The sequence below is a fragment of the Orycteropus afer genome, unplaced genomic scaffold, assembly GCF_000298275.1.
Source record: "Orycteropus afer afer isolate SDZICR_OR568_19922 unplaced genomic scaffold, OryAfe1.0 scaffold00076, whole genome shotgun sequence".
NCBI classification, from domain to species: domain Eukaryota; kingdom Metazoa; phylum Chordata; class Mammalia; order Tubulidentata; family Orycteropodidae; genus Orycteropus; species Orycteropus afer.
Genome location: NW_006921663.1, coordinates 5,132,229 through 5,154,832, shown reverse-complemented (window position 1 = coordinate 5,154,832; position 22,604 = coordinate 5,132,229). Strand labels below are relative to the sequence as shown.

The window sequence follows — 22,604 nt, the reverse complement described above, 5'->3', positions numbered from 1 at the left end:
ATCTTGGGAGCTCTGGTGGTGTAGCACCTAAGGCATTTGACTGCTAACCAGAAGGCTGGCGGTTCAAGCCCACCAGTCACTCCTCAGGAGGAAGATTGGGCAATCTACTTCTGTTGAGATACCACCATGGAAACCCAAGGGAGGGTCACTAGGAGTTGAATCAACTTGATAGCAGTGAGTTTGCCCCCACCTTGGGATCTTATGATTTGAATAATTGTCATCACAACGGAGGTTTGTCATCACAATCAGGGTGACTAATTTTGACAGTAAGTAATCCTTGGAGCCACCCCAACTTTTTATTCTAGGATATGTACAATAGTGCCCTCAGACAAAGGTGCTCAACAGAGCCAAGTAAACCTCTCAGGCAGCTTCCAGCTTGCCTGGGTAAACTGCAGATTATTTATGCCATGCCTACATCCATGCTCACATAAGGCTTCCAGCTTTGGGGACAATCAATCTTATGATGGTATTTCTTTAGATATGTATCTTTGAGCTGATAAGTCTGCATTTGGTGTAGGCTATAAGACCAAATTGCAATATTGTTCTTTTTAGCTTTATCTTTCATGTTTAGTAGCAGCTGTCCATGAAATAAGTTGCAATGACTGGACTTGCAATACTGGTTTTACCCAACCACACCTGATACTAGGGCAGGAACTGTAGCTAAAACTGAAAAAGTTGTGAAGCATTAGCACAAAGCCAAGCTGTCAGGAAGACATAATAAGAATAAGAATAGCAATTTTTTCCCACCCCCTAAGGATTCAAAACCTTTTCACATGCATGATCTTGTGCTATCCTGATAATGAAGATAGTTTGGGTCCCTAAAAAAAATGTAAGTACCTTTGATTAGTTAAAAAAAAAAAAAATGTAGTCTTCATGAAACACCTATTCTATCCATTAGCTGGTTTTCAGTGATGTATCTGTGAAGGCTGCAAAATAACTGTCCACAAAAAGGCATTGTAGTCATTCAGCTCATGTTGTCTGGCATTATTTTCATAAACAAAAATTTTATTTAAATAATTTTCTCCTTCCTATTTCTCTCTTAGAAAGATAGGCCAACTTCCAGCTGCCCCTTTCACTCTCTGCCTTCAATATTTGGCTGGAAAATAGTGGCAGCCAAGTAGAACAGAAGGCCAGGCTGGAGTTTGCTGGGGTTTGCTACCTCCGTGTACTTGAATCTGTCAGTGGGGCATCTTCCTCCCTTGCCTTGCATGAAAAGCTCCTGTTTCTAAAAAATAAATAAATAAATCACCAGAAGAATTAACCACTCTGTCACAGATGGCAGGAAAAAAGAAGAAGAAGAAGAAAAAAGCTTTCTGTGTGTCTAACTATTCCCTTAAGAGTACATTTTCTTTTCAACCTAGGAACACTATCAAACAAAACATGGTTCAATACTGGCATCCTGTGGCCACAGAAATTCATCATCATATCTCTGAAAAACCTCAGACTTTTGGTTCAGAACATTCCCTGACTATCGGTACAAAGCAGTTTATACCATCTCCTGTCGGGTCACCCCTCCTTCTTCATGGAAGCCCCCTAGGTAAGATGCATTTTCATAGATTTATCATTTTCAAAGAGCTAATCTGCTCAAGTATCTTTGGGTAAAAATAAATGATAAAATAAAGACTAAAGAATTTTACTAACAAAAACAATATGGTGTGAAACCACTGAGCAAACTCCTCTAAGCAAAGGATCTCTTTGCCTCCAAGTTCACACTGAGTTTCTCTCTAACAACAAACAGGTAGTAGGGGGTACAGGCAAAGCATAGTTCAGGAGTCTATGGGGATCACTGTTTTACATGTCTATGTATGAGTGCTTTGTTTTGGTTAAACACTAGGAAAATACTTCTACTGCAGCAATAAATATTTTCTTTATTTTAGTACAAGAATGCTGCCTAAGGAAAGTCAAACAAAATTATGGAGAATTGTTGCTTTTTGCTACTCACTTGCAAGGCAACTATAAAGACAAAGAGTTACAATGATGTAGTTTAAAGGCAAAATTGTTATGCTCCCTGGTAAAACCTAATGGTGTTTCTGAGAACCAAATAACCATTATGGGACTACTACATTGCTGTTAGCTTTCACAAATGGCCAATACTAAATTTGGAAGCCTTATAGAAGTTCAGAACATCATTAGAGACAGAAAAATAACAAAGAAACAAACAAAATTAAATTAAATGACATGAGCATGAAAAGACATCAAAATAAGATCAAGCATGAAAACTGCTGATCGGTCTACATTGACAAATGGTACAAAGCATATACATGTGAGCAAAAGGAGAGAATTTTTATGTTTGGCTCACCACAAACAGGAAGAACGAAATGCCTACAAAATGTGGTAGAACAGTGAATTTGTACTTTCTTTTTGCCCCTTCTCATTCTTGTCCAATTCTTGGGCTAACCATTCTTTCTTTCTTAATTATCTTGATTTCCCTTGGTGCTCTGGGGCTTTAACTCACAACGCTGAACACTAATATGTTCTAAACCTTGGCAATTAGTAAAGCCATCTTAATGGTAAATATTGTTTAAAAAGACACCTGTCGCCCCCAAAAAAGACTCTATTTTAGTGCATATAAAAGAAGAAAAAATAATATAACTAAAAATATCCCATCTGACCTAATAAGAAACAGAGATTCAATTATCTATTCGTCAATCAGTATGTCTACATTGTTGTCGTTGTTATTTGCCGTCCAGTCGGTCCCGACTCATAGTGACCCCTCCTTGGGTTTCCGAGGCAGTATCACTATGGAAGTAGGATTGCCCAACCTTCATGTCTACCTTAGCCCTAAAGAATCTAACATGTATACTAATTCTTCTTTGGGGAATAGTGTTGCCAGCTAGAAAATAAAATCCAGGTATAAATAGTAGTATAAGGTCTGAAGATACCAAATTCTAATTAAAAGCGAGCAAAGAGTAGTAGCAAAACTACTCTAAATGACTGGCTTCTAAATGAGTTTTTGTAACACATTTGTGATTCAGTATATAAACCAAGTATTGTCTTTCTTTTTTTGTAACACTAAGTTTTTTATTAATAAATTTACCAGAAATCTCCCCAAACTTTTTACTTGGCTAAACAACAACAGGCTATGTAAAATTAATTATGGTAAATTAATTAAATTAAAGCACAGGAGAAACACAAGTTACATTCTAAACTGATAGCTAGAACATTTAGGCTTCTCTGGCTGTACTTTTTACCTCTCTCTTCTACTGGGTACTCAAAAATAAAGAACATAAAAGAACATAAATTTTGACTTCCAGAAGACGGGGTTTAAATCATTACTCTATGGTTTAAAGCCTATGCACTGAACATAATATTTCCATCTCCATGAACTCTCGTTTCATCATCTGTGTATGGGAATTGCACCACCTCACACACAGATCCTAATAAGGACTGAATGTGATGGGGAAAAGACTCAGCAGAGTATTTGACAGAGGCTTGGGGTTTTAACAGAGATTATTCACAAACACCCCTTCCTAACTACTGATCTATCATTTGTTTCCTTTTCCCAGTTTAACTGGTCACCAAAGTCCTGTTGGTTTTTCATCTTCAATATTTTTCACTTTCTCTAGGACCTGCATGCAGATCCTCCTCAACTTTCCTCAGGATCACTGTGGTAACCACCAAACTGCAGTCAATGTCTTCAACAACCATTTTCTTTCTAATCCATCCTCACTGCACCCAGAGTGTTTTTTCTAGAATAAAAAACTGCCTGTCTTTGAATTCTAGCTCTTTTACTTATTATCTGTGTGGGGGGCAAGTTAAGTGAATTCTCCCATGCTGTAACTCAAAATCTATGAAAAGGGGACGATTCTTTTTTCCTATGTCAGAAGGATTAAATAAGAGTATACATGTGCTAACACAAAGAAATCACACAATAAATGTGAGCTGTTATTCTTCTCTTCATTGTTCTTCCTATTATGACCCTTCTGTGACTCACCACTTCCATTAAGCTAATATTATAATCATGATACTTAGACCTTTGCAGACATCTGGGTAACTCCTTATCAAACCTCATGCCACTATTAACGTTATATTCTATGCTATAGAGTCCCTAAACAGCATTCAACCCAAAATAAAAAAAAAAAAAACAGGCTAGTAAGAGATTCAAAAGCACAATTAGGTTCTTTCCATAACTGATGATAAAATTATATCAAAAAAAAATTGTTCTCCCAAGAAATTACTTGAACAGCGTATTGAACAGCGTAAACTAAATATTCTGAAAGGAATTCAGTTTTATACACTAAACATCCTTTCCTCCATTTCTTCTCCAAGTTCCAATTAAAATGCAATAATGTATTCAAATTAGCTATTGTCCCAATTGTACTTTTTAAAACTTTAAGATGTCCATGTTATATCGGTACATATGTACGGGTTCTCTCAGAAAGTCCTGAAAGTACATAAAGACTCTTACCTGACATTCTTCTAAACCACCGGGGTTTCCTGTCCCATATAATAAAGAGATAGTATGCGGGGACCCCAGTCAGAGTGATGACAAAGCCAATTCCTGTGCTAAAAGGATCCGCATAAAAGGAAAGGGCCACCACGAAGAAACACGTGAAAGAAAACAATGTTGGGATGAACAGGGGCACCTGGAAAACAACAAAGAAAAGAATCACTTCAAAACCAGTTCCAGAGACAGAATGTGGAGTGAAGGTGGGCACTTCAACCATGTGATAAATTCATACACTTTAGCCATGTGCCCAGGTGGCAGGCACCCTCCTACCTTACCCTAGTAGCAAATGCACTTTAACGGAACACAGAGGATTCATTAAAAATAATCCCTTAGATTTTTTTTAAGTCTTTGAATGTTACAAAATCTAAAGATAAGGAAGGGTATTTCATTAGAAATTTTGTTTGAATTCTTTTACTAGTTAAGTACCATTGTGATTTATACTTTTGATTTTAAGAGGTTGGCTCCTTGATAATTATGATTAGAATCCACTTTAATGTAGAGTCAAGAGCACAAGTTGCTTGTTATGTGTTAAAGCCTTTCAGTGCCTATTGATTTTCTGTAGAAGATTCACAATAAGAACTGACAGGAATAAAACAGGCCAACTCCTATTCGACCACTAATAAAGATGTTGCCAGCATTAGGCAATGAATATAATTAGAAACAATTTCTGAAAACATGACTGACAAAGGTATCTGTGTTATTTCTTAAAAGATGAGGTCAAACAAAACCTATAAACACCCAAGGGTAAAGGAGATGAACATATTCTTCAGCCTTCCCAATAGGAAATTCTTAGATATGGTAAATGAACATCCTATTAAACAGTGAACTCATAGATCTTCCCTTTCTCTGTACATTTTACATTTTTATTCCTTTTAGAGTGTCTGATGTAGAAGAGGAGACCTTAAGCAGTGTAATGAGTCATAACATTTAAAAATACATAAGTACAGCATCCTTTTTAGAGTTTTAATTAGTGACAGTTTCATATCTGCTTCTTGCTTTTTGAGCACGGCTCTATACAACTATTCAGTATATAGATAAATAGAAGTGTCTCGTCTTTGAACACATCAAGCCATTGGACATGTTCGTGAAAAATCAACATATCAAACATCCTTTAACTCTTTTCAAAAATGTCACACAGGTCAGTATATCACAGAAAAAATAAGATGAAATATTTTTTCCAAGCTGAAATAAATCTAATATGAAGGTACCACCTACAAGAGTTAAATATTTTATTCCAGAAGATGCTATCCCCTGCCCAACCTTCCCATCATCAAGTATGACAAAAGGAGGCATAGGTACTTGCAGAAAGATTTATGTAAACCCATCAAGATTGCTGAGGTTACCTTGAAAGGACGGTGCATATCTGGGCGTTTGTATCGAAGATAAATCAGGCCAGCAACTGCCAGCCCAATAAAAAGCCACCTGGCAAAACTGAGGAAATTCAAAAGACTGTAGAGGTCTGCAGAGAAGAGCATTATCATCGTCAAAGGGTGCTGTGGAAGGGGGTAAAAATCCAAGCTCAGTGAATTAAAGGAACACAAGCACATGACAAGCAATAACAATACTACATATAAAAACAAAACCAAAACCTAATCCACTGCCATCAAGTCAATTCTGACTCATAGAGACTCCCATTGGGTTTCCAAGGCAGTAAATCTTTACAGAAGTAGATTGCCCAGTCTTGCTTCTGCAGAGTGGCTGGTGGGTTGAACTACCACCAAACTTCTGATTAGTACTCAGAAGCCTTAGGCATTGTGCTACCTGAGTTCCATACTACATGTATTATTTTCATTTTTTAAATGATCACTTATACCAAAGAACTAGAAATCTAGATTCAACTAACCTCCTTACTACATTATGCTTTGATCACCCCTTTACACAGAAGTAACAGTATGAGAGTACTATCACCATTATCCCAAATCCAAATGGAAATCATATGGGTATTTTGGTGTTAGATACCTTTATAATTGAGAGAAGATGATACATTCTCAAAGAGTAAAATACATAAGACTCAATGCCCTCAAATTTAAAGACTCAGAAACTAAAATGATGACTAAATAACTAATAATAAAGATTAAAGCAGCAGTTGTGAGAATGGTGCAGGTCTGGGCAGTGTTTTGCTCTGTTGTGCTTATGATCACTAGGAGTCAGAGTAGATTCAATGGCGCCTAACAAAAACAACAAAAGATTAAAAGCATGCCCAATTGGAAAATTCTGAGAAAGCTCTGCACATGCTCTTAATTATACACACACACACACACACACACACACGAAACACAGGCACATCTATATGACTCTTTTTGCTCCTGAAAGCAAAATACAGACTTTTCCTTCCTCTCCTCTTAGTCTCCCCATGTGCTTGCCATGTGTGACCCTCAAGACCCTGAAAAGAATAAAGTACAGAGATCAGCAGAGCAAGTCTCTGCAGCTGCACATGCCAAGGACAGCATGACTGATAGCAGAAGCTTAACATGAAAGCCCTCTTCACAGAACAATACATTCTGTTCCCACAAGTGACATTAACTTCAAGATTCTGCACAGAGAGTACACGTACTTTAAGAAAGAATTTTTGGGAAAAAAAAGTGTGAAGAAAATTAAATGCACGGGAAAAAAAAAAATGGTCAATGCATTTTGTGGTGTGCCTGACAGCAGATTCCAGTTGAGAAAAAAATGTTACAAAATTGTACTTAGAAATGAATATAACATTGCCAATGGGTATTTGAGGACTTTTACACCTTACACCATCTTTTGAATGCCACATTTCACAAATACTTTTCCCTGCATAAAGAATTCTACAACTCAAATTTAAGGTTTGTGCTTTTATTTCTTCCCTTTAGGGCTGCTCTGAAATGTCTCACTTTTAATCATGGAATCACCACACTATATAGGATTATATTGATTCTTTGTATAATTTTCTTTGTGCATTTCATCAGAAGAAACTATGATGAGGCATTTGGGTGTTTTTGGACAGAAGCTTTTAGCTCTACTTTCAATAAGTTAAATTGGGACTTACTACTCTACATCCTTTTCTCTGAGGCTCTGTGTCAATGACAGGGGCCAAGCTAATCATTTTCCTCAGACCATACAAATTCCTACGAAAGTGTACAGAAGTAATACAGTTATTGCCCTAAAGCATCAAATACACATCAGAAACACTGAGTTGAGGGAAAGGGAGGGATGAAAAATATCCTGCCTCCATAATCTTCCCTGCATTCCACATAAAGTCTATTTAGCAGTAAATGAGAAAGTAAGCATTATCCGAAGTCTGGTTTAAATTCCTGTTTGCCAAACTATTGTTTGAGCTTATATCTAGGTATACTTGTTAATGTTCATTACCAAAACAATAACAGCTGGCAGAGGAGTGTGCTTGCGGACATGAATCATGGAGAGGATTTCTGGAAGGTGACCCTCTCGAGACGCAACATAGAATAACCTGATGGGAGAAAAATGTGGGTGGAGTTGACTGTACAATTGATCATTTCAAAGGGAAAATCCAGAAATCCAAGAGAAAATTCACATCATATCCACACCAAATAGTCTACGATTTCCTAGGCAATTATTTATGTTGAATATTTCAGATAAGTTAGAGAACATCATGAGAAATATGACTTAAATTTTACAAAATCTGCCAAAACATTATGTTTTACTTTGAGGAAAAACAATAACAATGTCTCAATAGGAATCACTCTCCCTACATATAAATGCATATAAACAATTGATGATGAATTAAGTTCTGTATTCCTACTATTGTATCTACGTGTGTATCAGTCAAATATATATGCATACACACACATCCGTATCTATACACATATGTGCATATGCATGCACACACACAAGGATACATAACATTAATATTTATCTTATTGGGTTTTAATCATGTCATATTAAAACAAAAGGGACCCTTGCATCAATCAAGAGAAAGGGGATACAGATGACGTAGTGGTGATTTCTGATGTATCTTACTTTATTTTTTTTCTTGTCACCTTTAGAGAAACAAAAGATTTTATCACCAGAAATAAAATGCTGTTGTTAGACTCTATAGACATACTATAAAAAAATAAAACTCCCACATTCCTACCTTCATAATGGGCTTTGAATAGGCAAGCATTGCCCTCTGCTGGGCAAAATAAGACATGTTTTTTGATCATCGGAGGAAGATTTCAATCTTGCATGCCTCTTTAAAAACAACAGCTTTGTAAGCACAATTTCTTTTCTTTTTCAAGCTATCCTTATCACATCCAATCTCAGAAACAAAAATGTTTTTCTGGAAATACTTGAACTCACTCACCTGGAGACAGCAAACACACCACCATTCATGGAGCCAAAGCAGGAGAGGGCAACAAAGATCGGAACTGCTAATGAGAAATTTCCCAGTAACCGCTCGGAAAAGGTCTAGTGAAAGACAGAACGAAGCAAATTAATGCCTTTCCGGAAAGTGAAATAAAATGAAACCATTTAGAACAAACTTGCTCTGTGGTTTTCTATTAGCCTGGCAATATGTGTTTGTTTTATAATCCCTTTCTTTGGTTAGGGTCAGCCCAACTCTGCAGACTAATACTAAGTTGGAACCATGACATTGCTTGTTGTAAAACTATGGGCAAAGGTCTAAACTTGTACCTTCTCTCTACTTCCAAAGAAGCAATGATCCATTTACTGAATCCTTATCAACATGTTATCTTCTCTGCCTCTGGTAGGTAGAAATAGCTCAATCACAAGTTTTACTTTTGGAGACAGAAATCCTTCTGTACAATAATTTCTTTTTAGCCTAGAAGGCTGCATTTTTATAGTGAAGTACAAACATATACAGAAAAGTATTACATATACTTGTTTCACACACCAAGGCCACTTTTTTTTTTTTTTTTTTTAGGATTTGGGTGAAGATTTACAGAGTAAATTCACTTTTCATACAGCAGTTCACATATACTTTGTCTCATGTCATTGATCAAAATTTACAATGCAGCAGCTCCCCTCCCACTTCCTCCCCATAGTTACCTCCTCCCAGTGTCCATCCCTTCATACTCTTCTGCACCCTGAGCTATCTCCCTGTGCATAAGCAGCCCTTCCTTCTCCCATGATTGTTCTCTCTAGGTCGTGTGTCTACTTGAGGTAAATGTTTAACTCACATGCCTGTATTTTGTTTGGCTGGAAACCACAGTTGTGGGTTCAATTCCAGACCTGAAGGGCAGCTAGGGGCCATAGTCTCAGTGGTTACACCAGGCCCTATTGGACCAGCAAACCTGGTCCCCACCTTCTTTTTTTTTTTTTGCCTCCAAATGATTTTGAGTTTGTACCACATTGTTCTCCCTCTTTATGCAGGATCTCCTACATCCCTTCCAAGTGGATGGCAGTGGTAGCTGGGCACCATCTAGTTCTTCTGGTCTCATAGTTGTATAGGTTGCAGATCGGATGGTGTACCAGTCGCTAGGACTGACTGTTTCCATTAATTTTGGTTTTCTTCTTTCTTCTTGACGAGGAGAGACCCATTGTTGCATCTAGATGGCAGCTTCCTAGCTTTTAAGGTCCCAGTCACTACTCGTCAAAGTAGTAGGTGGAACAATGTTTTGTATAGTATGTTATGCCAATTGAGCTTGATGTCCCTTGCGACTATGGTCCCAAGCCCGCAGGATCAACTACTCGGTCCCTCTGGGTAGCTGGCTGTGACCAAGCAATGACCATAACCTTGCCCCTTGTCAGCTCTACTATACACCTGGGAATTCTGATCATTCACATGAACTTATGGGCCCATTGTCTGCCAACCCTATATATGATCTTGGATACACTCTCCATTTAGACATACCTAATTGTTTAGCTTGTTCACCTATCTATCCGTCCCTATACCCATGTTTGCTTTCACTGACAACTCAGTACTGTATATGCAAAAGGGTTCATATTTGTTGTCTGTACTGCCCATGTAACTCTCTATGTCTTTCTCATCCTCAATGCTGCCATATTGGTCACTCACACTTGGTACATTGCCCTTCTCTTCACCCAAATCAATATTTATCTCTATCTATCTAACAGCATTCCCTCCCCTCCCCTCCCACCCCTGGTAACCAACAAAGAAAATGTCCTCCAATATATAAACCTTTCCTTAACTTTTACAATAATGGACTAATACAATATTTGTCCTTTTGTGACTGACTTATTTCACTCAGCATAATGTCCTCCAAGTTCATCCACATTATGCGGTGTTTTGAAGATTCTACATTATTCTTTAACATTGCATAGTATTCCATTGTGTGAATGTACCAAAGTTTGGTTATCCATTCCTCAGTTGTTGGACATCTAGGTTGTTTCCAAGTTTTGGCTATTATAAATAGTGCTGCGATGAACATCGGCGTGCATGTATCTGTTCTTGTTATGGCTCTGACTTCTTTAGGGTATATACCCAGTAATGGGATGGCTGGGTCAAATGGTATTTGTATTTCCAACTTTTGAAGGAATCGACCAAGGCCACTTTTAAGACATGAAAAGTGTGGAAAAATTATTGATGACTTACTCACTTAGATCCTATGTTTGAGCAGCTGTGAAAATCTTTTCCCCACAAAAATCATATCAGAAGAATTTCTTTTTACTGAGTCACTCCCTCCCTGTTAACTATCTGTCCATACATTCTGTGGGTTCTTATAAAAAAGCAAGAACACAAACACTAGCCCAAGAAAATTGAACCACAGAAAATATAAGAGAAATAAACTTTTTGAAATCTTAAGTGTCAGCTTGGCTGGGCCTGGTTTTGAGTAGCTGGGCAACTAGATGTAGTTACTTCCCGTGATGAGACTGGTAATCAACTCCACAGTGGAATCCACTGGAAAAGGTGGGTAGCTGCCTTAGGGTTGTGGTCTGTTTCTAGTATATAAGAAGAACCATTGAGAAAGGTTTCTTCAGCTTCTTGACGCTCTTGATCCTGCATTTGACCGAGTCATCTGTAGGTGGCCTGCAATGTTGTATGCCCATCTTGGGAGTATCTATGGTGTTGGAGCAGTTGCCTGCCATGCTGTTTGATAATCTTGGGACTGTATCATTTTGTCAAGCTTGGGTTTGTCAGCCTCAGCAGTTACCAACTGTCTGAATTAAGAGAAGCCTCTAGCTTCAGTGGGTTGGGAGAAAGAAGCAGAGCTGAAGCCTAAGGTTGAGGGGCCTTCACCCAGCCCATGGAGCTTAGCACTTTGAACTTGGACTTCTAGCTTCCTAAACTGTAAGAGAATAAACTCTCGTTTGTTAAAGCTACCTATTTGTGGAATTTTCTGTTAGAGAAGCACAAAGTAACCAAAACAGTTAAGTGTAACATTGCAACTTTCCATGAAAGATAATTTTTTCCAAAATATATGTAGGTTTTCTTAGCTGTCCTTGACACTGCTGATGCTATGCAATTAATAGACCACATTATGCCCAAAAGAAGTGCTGCCCTTTGTCTAATAAGGTGAGATGACTGACCCAACATCAGTAAGGTTTGGATGTTTGATTGTCTGGTAAGATTCATAGCAGAGCAAAGTCTCTTCTGATACAGTGAACTTGTACATAGGTTCACACAAAATGAGATAATGTGTTCACTGGGGAGGCGGCTGATATGAGGCAATACTGACAATTTTTAAAAGAACTGACATTCACTGTTGGGAAGTTAATTTTTACCCTTCATTGTTATGAGGTCACAAATGAATATTCTCTTACTAGCTAAGTTTTTATACAAATAAAAACATGTCTCACAGAATAAAGATCTCATAACAATCTTTGAGGGAAGAGGTTTTTCTCCCCTTTAGGAGGAAAATAGGCAAATAAATATTGAAAAATTCTACAAAATTCTGTGCATCTATCTTTTAAGGAGCTGAAAGACACACATTAGCATATTTAGGATTCTGAGAAATAATATAACAATGACATCTTTTTAACTTTGAATAACTCAGTATTATACAAATTTATGACTATCCCAGGACTAGTATTGAAAAGGAAAAACAAATATATGCAGTCAAGCTAGAAATTCTTAAGTGTTACTTTGGAAAAAGAATTTTTTAAATTAAGATTTGGAAAGTTTCCTAACAGAGTATAGAATACATTACAATTTATGTACAAAAACGAAACAAAATATATATTCATTAGGTCTTATCATTTGTGGTTGTCCTTAAAGACATGTTAGAAAACTAATGCCTAGAACTCAACAGGCCTTGACAAATTTCCAAAATGTTGTAAGTGGAATAACCATACAGGGAAATCATATAGGATTTTAGCTGTATCAGTTGCATAGGCTATGCCAAGCTGAGTTCTAATTTTTATAATATCCTTTATCATTCAGGTCAAGAAAATATTACTGAATTTCAAAATACTTTCTGCTAGAGGGACTACTTAAAATTGCATCAACTCATTAACCTAAATTCAAATTGGCATTTTCCCAACTTGGACTTACCACTGCCACTGCATTTGAAAGCAACAGCTCTTCAGCGCTAATGGTTGTAAAGTAGGCCACATTTGTTAGCACATAGCCAGTGGTGACAATGGCCATTGATATACATATTGCAAGGGGGATGGTTCTGAAATGCACAAAAGAATCACTTATTAGTCATCTTTTGTTAGTCACTTTCTGAAACCAAGAAAGATAACAGGGTAATTCAAATGTAGACTATAATGAGGCATGTAATATTTTAAGCAATGCTGTGTATGGATAAACATTTCAACACAATAAACTACCACATATTCCTTTGTAATTTAATAAGGTTCATAGGGGCAGATATTTATTCTGTCTTGTCTATGGCTAATCCAAGAACATATGGCTCTATCCTATCCTTGTGCTCAATAAATGTTATAGCAGTGTTTCTCAAACTTTAGCTTGCATCAGAATTACCTGGAAGGGTTGTTAAAACACAGATTGCTGAGCCTGACCTCAGAGGTTCTGATTCAGCAGAGTTTGCATTTCTAACAAGTTCCTGGAGATTCTATGCTGCTGGCCAGGAGACTACATTTTGAGAATCACTGTCCTATGTGAAGGAGCTCTGGTGCTTACTACCTAAGCCATTTGACTGCTAACTAGAAGGCTGGTGGTTCAAATCCACCAGCCACTCTGTGGAAGGAAAATTGGGCTATCTATTTCTTTAGTGATACTGCCTCAGAAACCCAAAGAGGGATTGCTATGAATTGGGTCTCAATCTCTGACTCGAGGGCAGTGAGTTTAGTTTTTTTTTTTTTTTTTTCCCCTATGTAATACTTCCATGACCTTCTAATAAGAGTCCTCAAAATGTCTTTCACATCCGGTGCTTCCCGTTCAATGGCTACCCTTACCAGGAAATAAGTACAGATGTTTGGAAGCATGAGAGCAGAATATATCTACCTTTCTAAATGGTGGTCATAATAATTTTGTATATAATACAAAAAGCACAGAAGTGCTCACAATAATGACTTTGCACTGCCCTGCTGGGAGTTCAAAGGAGGCTCAAGATCATGAATCCCTAATAAAGCAACAGTGCAGATAATCCTATGAAATTAGAGGTGACATGCTGTGAAGTACAGATGACTGGACAGTGCTGACACTACTTGGCGTCAGAAAGTACCCAGCACAAATGCAATGTTATGTCTTCATTTAATGCACTGGGAAAGCCATGAAGTTACTGACCCTAATAATTTGATTCTATGTTTCTGATACACATTACTTGCTTAACATAATCACCTCTTCAGGCTCTTTCCAGTTCAGGCAACTTAAACGTTTACTTCAGCTTCGTGCACTGAGGTTGAAGGTTTTTTTTAACCATAGTGCTTATCAACCCTCATGGAGCCTTAACTCTGCTGGGTTCCACTAATGACGATCTCAATATAATTTTTTCCAAGACAAATATGCAGTTCAGATCCAAAGGGGAAAAAAAAAAATAAGCACAGCCTGTCTCCCTGTCTCACTACCCAAGCTGAGTGTGTTTAGCACACTAAGTCCCCAGCTCATTATGCTGAACAGCAATATCCCCTGTTGAGAACAGGCAAACCTCGCCAGTCAGCAACTGCCATTCTTTATGCTGCTTGGAGCTTGACACTCTACTGATCCCCAAAGCCTTAAGCCTTGATGGGGAAACACACTGACCTCTAAATCCTGGCATCCTGATATGAAAGTAACAGATGTTTCCCTTCCCTAGTGTGAGGAAGGTCCTGTGGAATTTTCTGTTAATACCACCACATGCATTGCTAGTTGCAAGATTGATAAATGCTAAATTTAAGTAAAGAAAACCACTGGACCAATTAAATACAAAGAAGTGAATGGCATTAAACAAATTAGAGAGAAATTCTGCTTCTTTCAAAGAAAAACGATGTAAATGCAATGGGATAAAAAAGAGAGAGCATGAAAATGTATATATCATATTGTTACACAAATAACACTTGTTAAACATTTTTACAAACTGTCCAACCTTGTGCATTATTTTCATAAGTGCACTATCTTGATATTTTTCATGTTACTGACTTCAATTCCAATTTCTTTTCTGTCCAAAAAATTTAAGGTAACCAGGATAAAACTGATCTCATGAAAACTTCATCTAAGGTAAGTATTTTCCTAAACCAAGTGTAACCAATGGTGAACTGAATGGGCTTGTGATGAAAATGAGACACCATGTTGAAACTAATGAGTACCACTGCATGAAGAAATTAATCAGGAAAAAAATCCTAGTCCTAAAACTACAAGATGCTATTTAGATTTTATTGCTTTCATAAATCTTAAACTGAAACATGATTTGTGATAATCAATGCCTTTAAAACAACAAATATGTCACCAGAAGAAATTGTATATTCATCTTAAAATAGGCCATTTCAGTTAATTCATTATCATCATCATCATCATCATCTCTTCATCTGATTCCCAGAACCTAAAGTTCCAGAAATGTCTGAGCCCTCATCACTATCAGCACTGAAATATCTGAAAGCTGTCTGTAAATGCTTTCCTGTGACTTCTGAAATCATGTTGTCAGCATCATGGCTGCCTTGAGCATCTTCATCTTCGCCATCAGTATTCTGCTTGCACACAATCCCAGCCTTTCTGAATCCATTGCAGATGGTTTCTGGAGTGATTTTCCTCCAAGGAGAAGCCACCAACTTGCAGACTTCTTTAAATGTCGCTGTCTTCAATCATCCTGATGGTGTGAACTCAAAAATCCCAGACTGCATCCATTCATCCCACTCTCTTCTCATGAAAATCTTGAATGGGTGGTTGACCACTATATTTAACAGCTGTAGCTTGCAGGAAATGCCATAGGATATAACTGCTATATAAAGCATCAAACTAAAAAAACCTACCATCAAATCAATTCCAACTCATATTGACCCTTTAGGACAAAGTAGAACTGGTCTATAGGGTTTTCAAGGCTATAAATCTTTGAGGAAGCAGACTGTCACATATTTCTCCTGCAGAGTGTCTGATGAGTTCCAACCACTGATCTTTCAGTTAGCAGCCAAGCTGTTAATCACTGCGCCACTAGAGTTGCTTATATGGGCATGTTGTTGTTGTTGTTGTTATGTGCCGTCGAGTCGGCCCAGACTCATAGCGACCCCTCCGTGGGTTTCCAAGGCAGTATCACTACAGAAGTATATTGCCCCATCTTCCTTCCAAGGAGTGGCTAGTGGGTTTGAACCACCAGCCTTCTGGTTAGCAGTCAAGTGCCTTAGGCACTATGCTACCAGAGCTCCCCCATAAGTTAATATAATTTTGATTTTTTTTTTTTCTTTGTGAGCAGCCATGGTGTCAAAAATTAGTAAAGACTACTTCAAACAGAATCCCCTTGCTTGGTCCTATAATATTTATCTACCAATAGTTTCATAATACCATAGTCCCTTCTTATTACAACGAACAACAAAACTGGTGCGCAGTTTATCACAGGGCATGGTTACTTTCTCGAAAATCACTATTGGCTTTAATTTCATTCCGCTCACAGTGCAACCAAAGACTGCAATGAAGCAAGCCTTCTCATGTTCAGTGGTTGTAATAGATAGCTTTCATATCCGAAACAGTCCTGGTGGCTGGAATGTCAAAACACATCAGAACCTTATCCATATTAATTAATACTTTGCAGAGATACCAAGTTCAGAGATTCTTTGGTGAGGAATTCACAGAAGTTGACCATCCTTTGTTCCCTGTCAACTGAAAGTTGCTGGCCTATACTGGTTCTCATTCTTGTTTAAAGGGTATCCCTTTTTAATTAATTTAGAAATTCAGATGAAACTCATCTTGAGATCTGGGGTTCCACTTTCATTTGCCAGAAGCTTCACTTTGATCTTAATTGCAACAGTTGAGAAAGTTTGATTTTGCTCCCTTTGAGAAAAAATCCACTCTTTCAAGCCATTTTCCAACTCAGGTCTTCTTCTTTCGGGTCAGGATATACTTGTTTTTGTGTATTCATTTTCTCCATCTCCTCTTCCTCCTTTTCTATTCATGAATGGATGACTCTCCAGACTTGAATTCTTTTGTTGCTGCTCTGTTGCTTGTTTCTTCTGCCATGGCAACAACTTTCAATGTGAAGTTGACAGTGTAGGACTTGAATTTAATTCCTGACAGGATCCTAAAGGGTTCTAAGATTTAGATTAATTCATTAGATAATTAATTAATTAATTCAAAATATGTACAATATTATCAATAATTTTCTGGTTCTAGCGAATAGATCACAAAATTCAAATGTGAGATGAAGAAGCAAGAGTCTTTTTTAATGCTTGTAGGCATATGACTAAGATGAATTATGATCACTGATCAAAGACATAGACTATATGAAATAAGGAGACAATGCAGAGTATAAAATAAGCAGCTTTAGCACAGCATAGATAGGAAAGAAAGAGAAGGCAAAAACGGGTATCAGAAGAGACTCTGAAACTTGCTCTTGAATGAGGAGTAGTTAAAGCAATTGGAAGAAATGATGAAGTAAAAGAGCAGAACAGAGGATTTCAAAGGGCAGTATGAGAGAACAAAATAAAGTATTATAATTCAATGTGCAAAGATCTGGAGTTGGAAAATCAAGGGAGAAGAACACCGGGCATTTTTCAAGCTGAAAGAATTAAAGAAAAATTTCAAGGCTTGAGTTGTGTTATTGAAGGATTCTATGGGCAAAATATTGAGCAATGTAGGAAGTATCAAAAGAAGATGGAAGAAATACAAAAAGTCCAAAGAAGTGCTTGATGTTTAACCATTTCAAGAAGTAGCATGTATTAAAAACTAATAGTATTAAAAGAAGGAGTCCAAGACACAGTGAAGGATGTGGTAAAAAACAAGGCTCTAAGAATTGACAGAATACCCATTGAGATGTTTCAACTAACTGATACAGTGTTGGAGGCCCTCACTCATTCATACCAAGGAACATGGAAAACAGCTATCTGACCAACCGACTGGAAGAGATCCATATTTCTGCTCATTCTGAAGAAAGGTCATCCAACAGAATGTGGAAATTATTGAATGATATCATCAATGTGGTAGGTACAGTTACGTGTCAACTTGGCTGTACATGTTTTTGAGTCTCTGGAAGCTTGTTGTAGTTATTTTCCATAATGAGACTGGCAATCAACTCCAGCTGAGTAGCTGATTTAGGGATGTGGTCTGCTTCCAGGATATAAGGAGAAGCTTTGGAATTGGTCTCCAGCTTTTGGCACATTTGAATCCTGCACATAGTTGAGTTGTCATTCAGCAGTCTGCCATGTTGTCTGCTGATCTTGGGATTGTTAATGGACTTGAATAAGTGACCTGCTGTGTGGTTTCATAATATTGGGACTATAACTTTTTACTTGTCAACCTTGGGTTTGTCAGCCTCACAAGTCAGCAGCTGCATGAGTGAAGAAAGCCTCCAGCTCCAATGGGCTGGGAGCAAGAGACAGAGCTAAAGCCCAAGGCCCAGGGGCAGCCCGGAGAGCCTACCACTTTGAACTTGGAATTCTAGCCTTCAAAACTGTGTAAGAGTATAAAACTCCTATTTGTTAAAGTCACCCACTTGTGTTTTTTTCTGTTAGAACGGCAAGAAATAACCAAAACAACCAAAATCACATGCAAATAAAATTTTACTAAAGATAATTCAAAAACAGTTGTAGCAGTACATTGAGATGGAATTGCAAGAAATTTAAGCTAGATTCAGAAGAGGGCATAGAATAAAGGATATCACTGTTGATGTCAAATGGATCTTGGTTGAAATCAAAGGATACCAGAAAGATTTTTATCTGTTTATTGACTATGCAAAGGCATTTGTCAGAGTGGATCATAGCAATGATAACATTGTGATGAATGGGAATTGCAGAAAACTTAATTGTACTCATAAGGAAACTGTACATAGTCCAAGAGGCAGTCATTCCAACACAACAAGGAGATGCTATATAGTTTAAAATTAGAAAGGTGTGTGTCAGGGTTGTATCCTTTAACCACACTTATCAATCTGTATGCTGAAAAAATAATCTGCAAAACTGGACTACATGAAGAAGAACATAGCATCAGGATTGGAGAAAGACTCATTAACAACTTGCCATATGCAGATGACACAACCTTTCTTGCTGAAAATGAGGAAGATGTGAAGCACTTACTAATGAAGATCAAGATTACAGCCTTCAGTATGGATTATACATCAACATAAATGAAACAAAAATCCTCACAACAGAACAAATAAACAACATCATGATAAATGGTTGAAAGATTGAAATTATCAAGGATTTTACTTCGATCTACAATCAACACCCATGGAAGCAACAGTCAAGAAATCAAATGATATATTGCATTGAACAAATCTGCTGCAAATGATCTCTTAAAAGATTTACATAGCAAAAATGTCAGTTTGAAGACTAAACTGTGCCTACCGCATAGCTGGTATTTTCAATAGCCTCACATGCATGTGAAAGCTGGACAATGAACAAGGAAGACCACAGAAGAATTGGTGTATTTGAGTTGTGGTGTTGGTGAAGAATACTGAATGTACCATGGACTGCTAGAAGAATGAATAAATATGCCTTGGAGGAAACACAGCCAGATTATTCCCTATAAGCAATAATGCCCAGACTTCTCTCATATTTTGTTCAGGTTGTCAGAAGGGACTAGTCCTTGGAGAAGGATATCATACTAGGGAAAATAAAGGATCAATGATAAAGGGGAAGACCCTCAATGAGTTGGGTTGACACAGTGGGTGCAAGGATGGGCTGAAACATGGAAATTATTGTGATGATGGTGCAGGAAGGGGCAGTTTTTCAGTCTGCTGTACTGGGTCAGCATTATGGGTCAGAACTAACTTGATGGCACCTAACAGCAACAATCCTTTCAGCTTTTATAATATCCCCAAATGGGCTGTTACACTATTTCTATGAAGATCGGAGGCAGACAAAGAGAGGGAGGCACAGGATTAGGATTAGGATAAATAAAGATTCTAAGATTTCATTAATGAAAAGTGAGGTGTTTTACTGTTAACTTCAGGGAAGTAACCTGTTCAGGACAGGTAGTACTGTCATACTTGCTGATGTGGCAAGAAAAAAAAATACAGAATTGGGCTCTTGTCTAACTCTTTTAAATCAGTAGTCCTCCAATCCCCCTTGCATGTCCCCTGATGAGAGATTATGGTCTTTCTGAGAGTGAATTTCCCCAACTTGATTTTAGCAGAAGGGATCCCAGAGAATGCAACTCTCCAGGTTAGTTTCTCTTCTTTCTCAGCTTGTTAATATCAAAAACAATACCAGCAGCTTCTACCACTGACTTGGTGACTGCAATGTACCCAATATTTTATCAGGCACTTTCCATATGTGCCTCATTTTATCCTTAGAAAATCCTCTAACAAAGTATTATCATCATTTACATACTAGGAAATGGTATCTTGGTGAGTTTAAATTACTCTTTAAAGATATAAAGCTGGTAAATGGAAACCCTAGAATTCAATTCCATATATGTCCAACCTTGAAGTCAGGATATTTAACCATGAACTTCTGGTGACCTCTTGGGATAGCTCTCTAAATTCCAATTATTAATTTTAAGGAAATATTTTTGAATACGTCTTTTGGAAAGTTCTTATCAATATTGAATTTTTCATGTATTCACTGACAATCCAGTTTCATCTACTATAAATGAAAGAATCATTTAACCATGTAGCAGGAACTATGTCAAGTGAAAGTTTTCAAATCATTTCACTGATTAGAAAACATTCATTTTATTTCAAAGAAAACATAGGTTCACCTAAGAAATTTCTTTAATTTATTTCAGAGAAAGTGAGGAAAGTAAGCATGTTTGTCAGTTAAGTAGAAATAGATTATTAACAATTACAACTATATGCCAAATATCCAAACCCATTCCCATCAAGTTGATTTAGACTCATAGCAATCCCGACAGAGTACAACTGCCCCCTTAGGGTTTCTGAGGCTGTAAATCTGTACAGAAGCAGAGTACCACATCTTTTACTTATGGAACCACTGGTGAGTTCAAACCATGGACCAAGTACTTAACCACTGCACTACCAGCGCTTCTTTATACTACATAGGTATGGGTGGGGGGAAGGAGCTTTAAAAATAGGACAAAGGGGAGAGGGTCAAATCTTGCTGCAAAACATACCAGTAATTTTCCTAAAATTAGATAAAATTAGACCTTGGGAATTGGAAGAGTCATGACAGAATAGCCTTTAGCTTCTGTCCATAGATTCTGTTTCACTTGGCAAAGGGAGGGCTGGTATCTTGTGGAGTTTTGGCATAAACAGCCATCATTTAAGAGAGAAGTTGACCTGTTCAGAAGACCTTGGTACCACATGGTTAAGTTCTGAGTTTCAAGCTTCAAAGTGTAAGTGCTACTGGGTGAGCCAATAAAAGCTATTAGGCCCTGCCAGAGCAATTGTTCTGGAGGCTTTAGATGCAGAGGACAGATAAGCATGGTTAGTAACCCAAGAGCAAAGCAAATGGCACATGATAATGAAAGAAATTGGAGGAAGGAACTGGTGGGTGACCATATTTCAAAGGCTCTGTGTTTTTTGAGGTAATCACATATCCTAAGAGCAGCAAACATTGGCTATAAGCCAAGTAAAAATAACTCATACATATGAGCTCTATACTTTTTCAAAATTTTGTATGTATGTTATGACTAACAAAACATAAATTTATTGAAAATAATTACTAAATCCTTAAGATTTTTTAAAAATCATTATATATACCTTCTTTTCAATTAATATCCAAATACTGTGTGAGAAGGAGCTCTGGTGGTGTAGTAGATAAGGCACTTGACTGCTAACTGGAAGGTCAGTGGTTCAAACTCACCAGCTGCTCCATGGAAGGAAGATGGGGCAATCTACTTCCGTAAAGATTTATAGCCTTGGAAACCCAGTGAGGGTCACCATGAGTCAGAAATGACTCAAAGGCAATGAGATTTGGTTGGTTTTTTTTTTTTTTTTTTTTGGTTAATATGTGAGAGTCTGATATTTTTATTAGTTAGCAAAGGATCTTCAATCTGAAAGGTTTTAGATAGTCTTCCTTTCTTATAGTCCTTTGTTAAATTGGCATGTATAGCCACTCCATGTCACATATTTTTTGTTATATATTTTGTTAATTTGAAATTATTAAATGGAAGTCTCTGGAACATCTGTTTAGAATCACTTTCCTTCTAACAGGCAGCCCTCCCTAGGAATTCAAATAGGCCCTATCATGGTGTCTTAGTTATCTAGTGCTGCTATAACAGAAATCCCACAAGTGGATGGCTTTAACAAACAGAAACTTATTCTCTCACAGTTTAGTAGGCTGGAAGTCTGAACTCAGGGCACCAGCTCTAGCAAAAGGTTTTCTCTCCCTGTCAGCTCTGGAGAAGGTCTCTGTCTCATTGCATCATCTGTGGGCTTGGCATCCTCTGGAGATATCCATGTATCATGGCATCAATCTTCCCTTGGGTCTATGAGATTCACAACACAGGGATCATGGGTCCAAAGGACTGCTCCACTTCCAGCTCTTCATTCTTGGTAATATAGAGGTCCCTCTACCTCTGCTTTCTTGTTCAAACTCTTTTATATCTCAAAAGAGATTAATTGAATATTCAACCTAATCCTGTATATTGTATCTTGCCGCATTAGCATAACTGCCACTAATCCAGTCTTATTAACATCATGTTGTTGTTGTTATGTGCCATCAAGTCAGACCCAACTCATAGCGACCCCTCCTTGGGTTTCCGAGGCAGTATCACTATGGAAGTAGATTGCCCCATCTTCCTTCCGAGGAGTGGCTGGTG

At 37.6% G+C, this 22,604-nt stretch overlaps 1 protein-coding gene across 1 annotated transcript in view; it reads right to left on the bottom strand.

The window, feature by feature from the left end:
• SLC7A11 (solute carrier family 7 member 11) overlaps positions 1-22,604 on the bottom strand; it is a 116,422-nt gene that overhangs the window by 2,618 nt on the left and 91,200 nt on the right. Inside the window, exons 7-11 of the mRNA XM_007941217.2 lie at positions 12,849-12,972; positions 8,739-8,842; positions 7,787-7,883; positions 5,794-5,943; positions 4,409-4,586 (exon numbers count right to left, since the gene is read on the bottom strand). Of these exons, the coding sequence (XP_007939408.1) occupies positions 4,409-4,586; positions 5,794-5,943; positions 7,787-7,883; positions 8,739-8,842; positions 12,849-12,972 (653 nt within the window). The remainder of the gene's footprint in view (positions 1-4,408; positions 4,587-5,793; positions 5,944-7,786; positions 7,884-8,738; positions 8,843-12,848; positions 12,973-22,604) is intronic.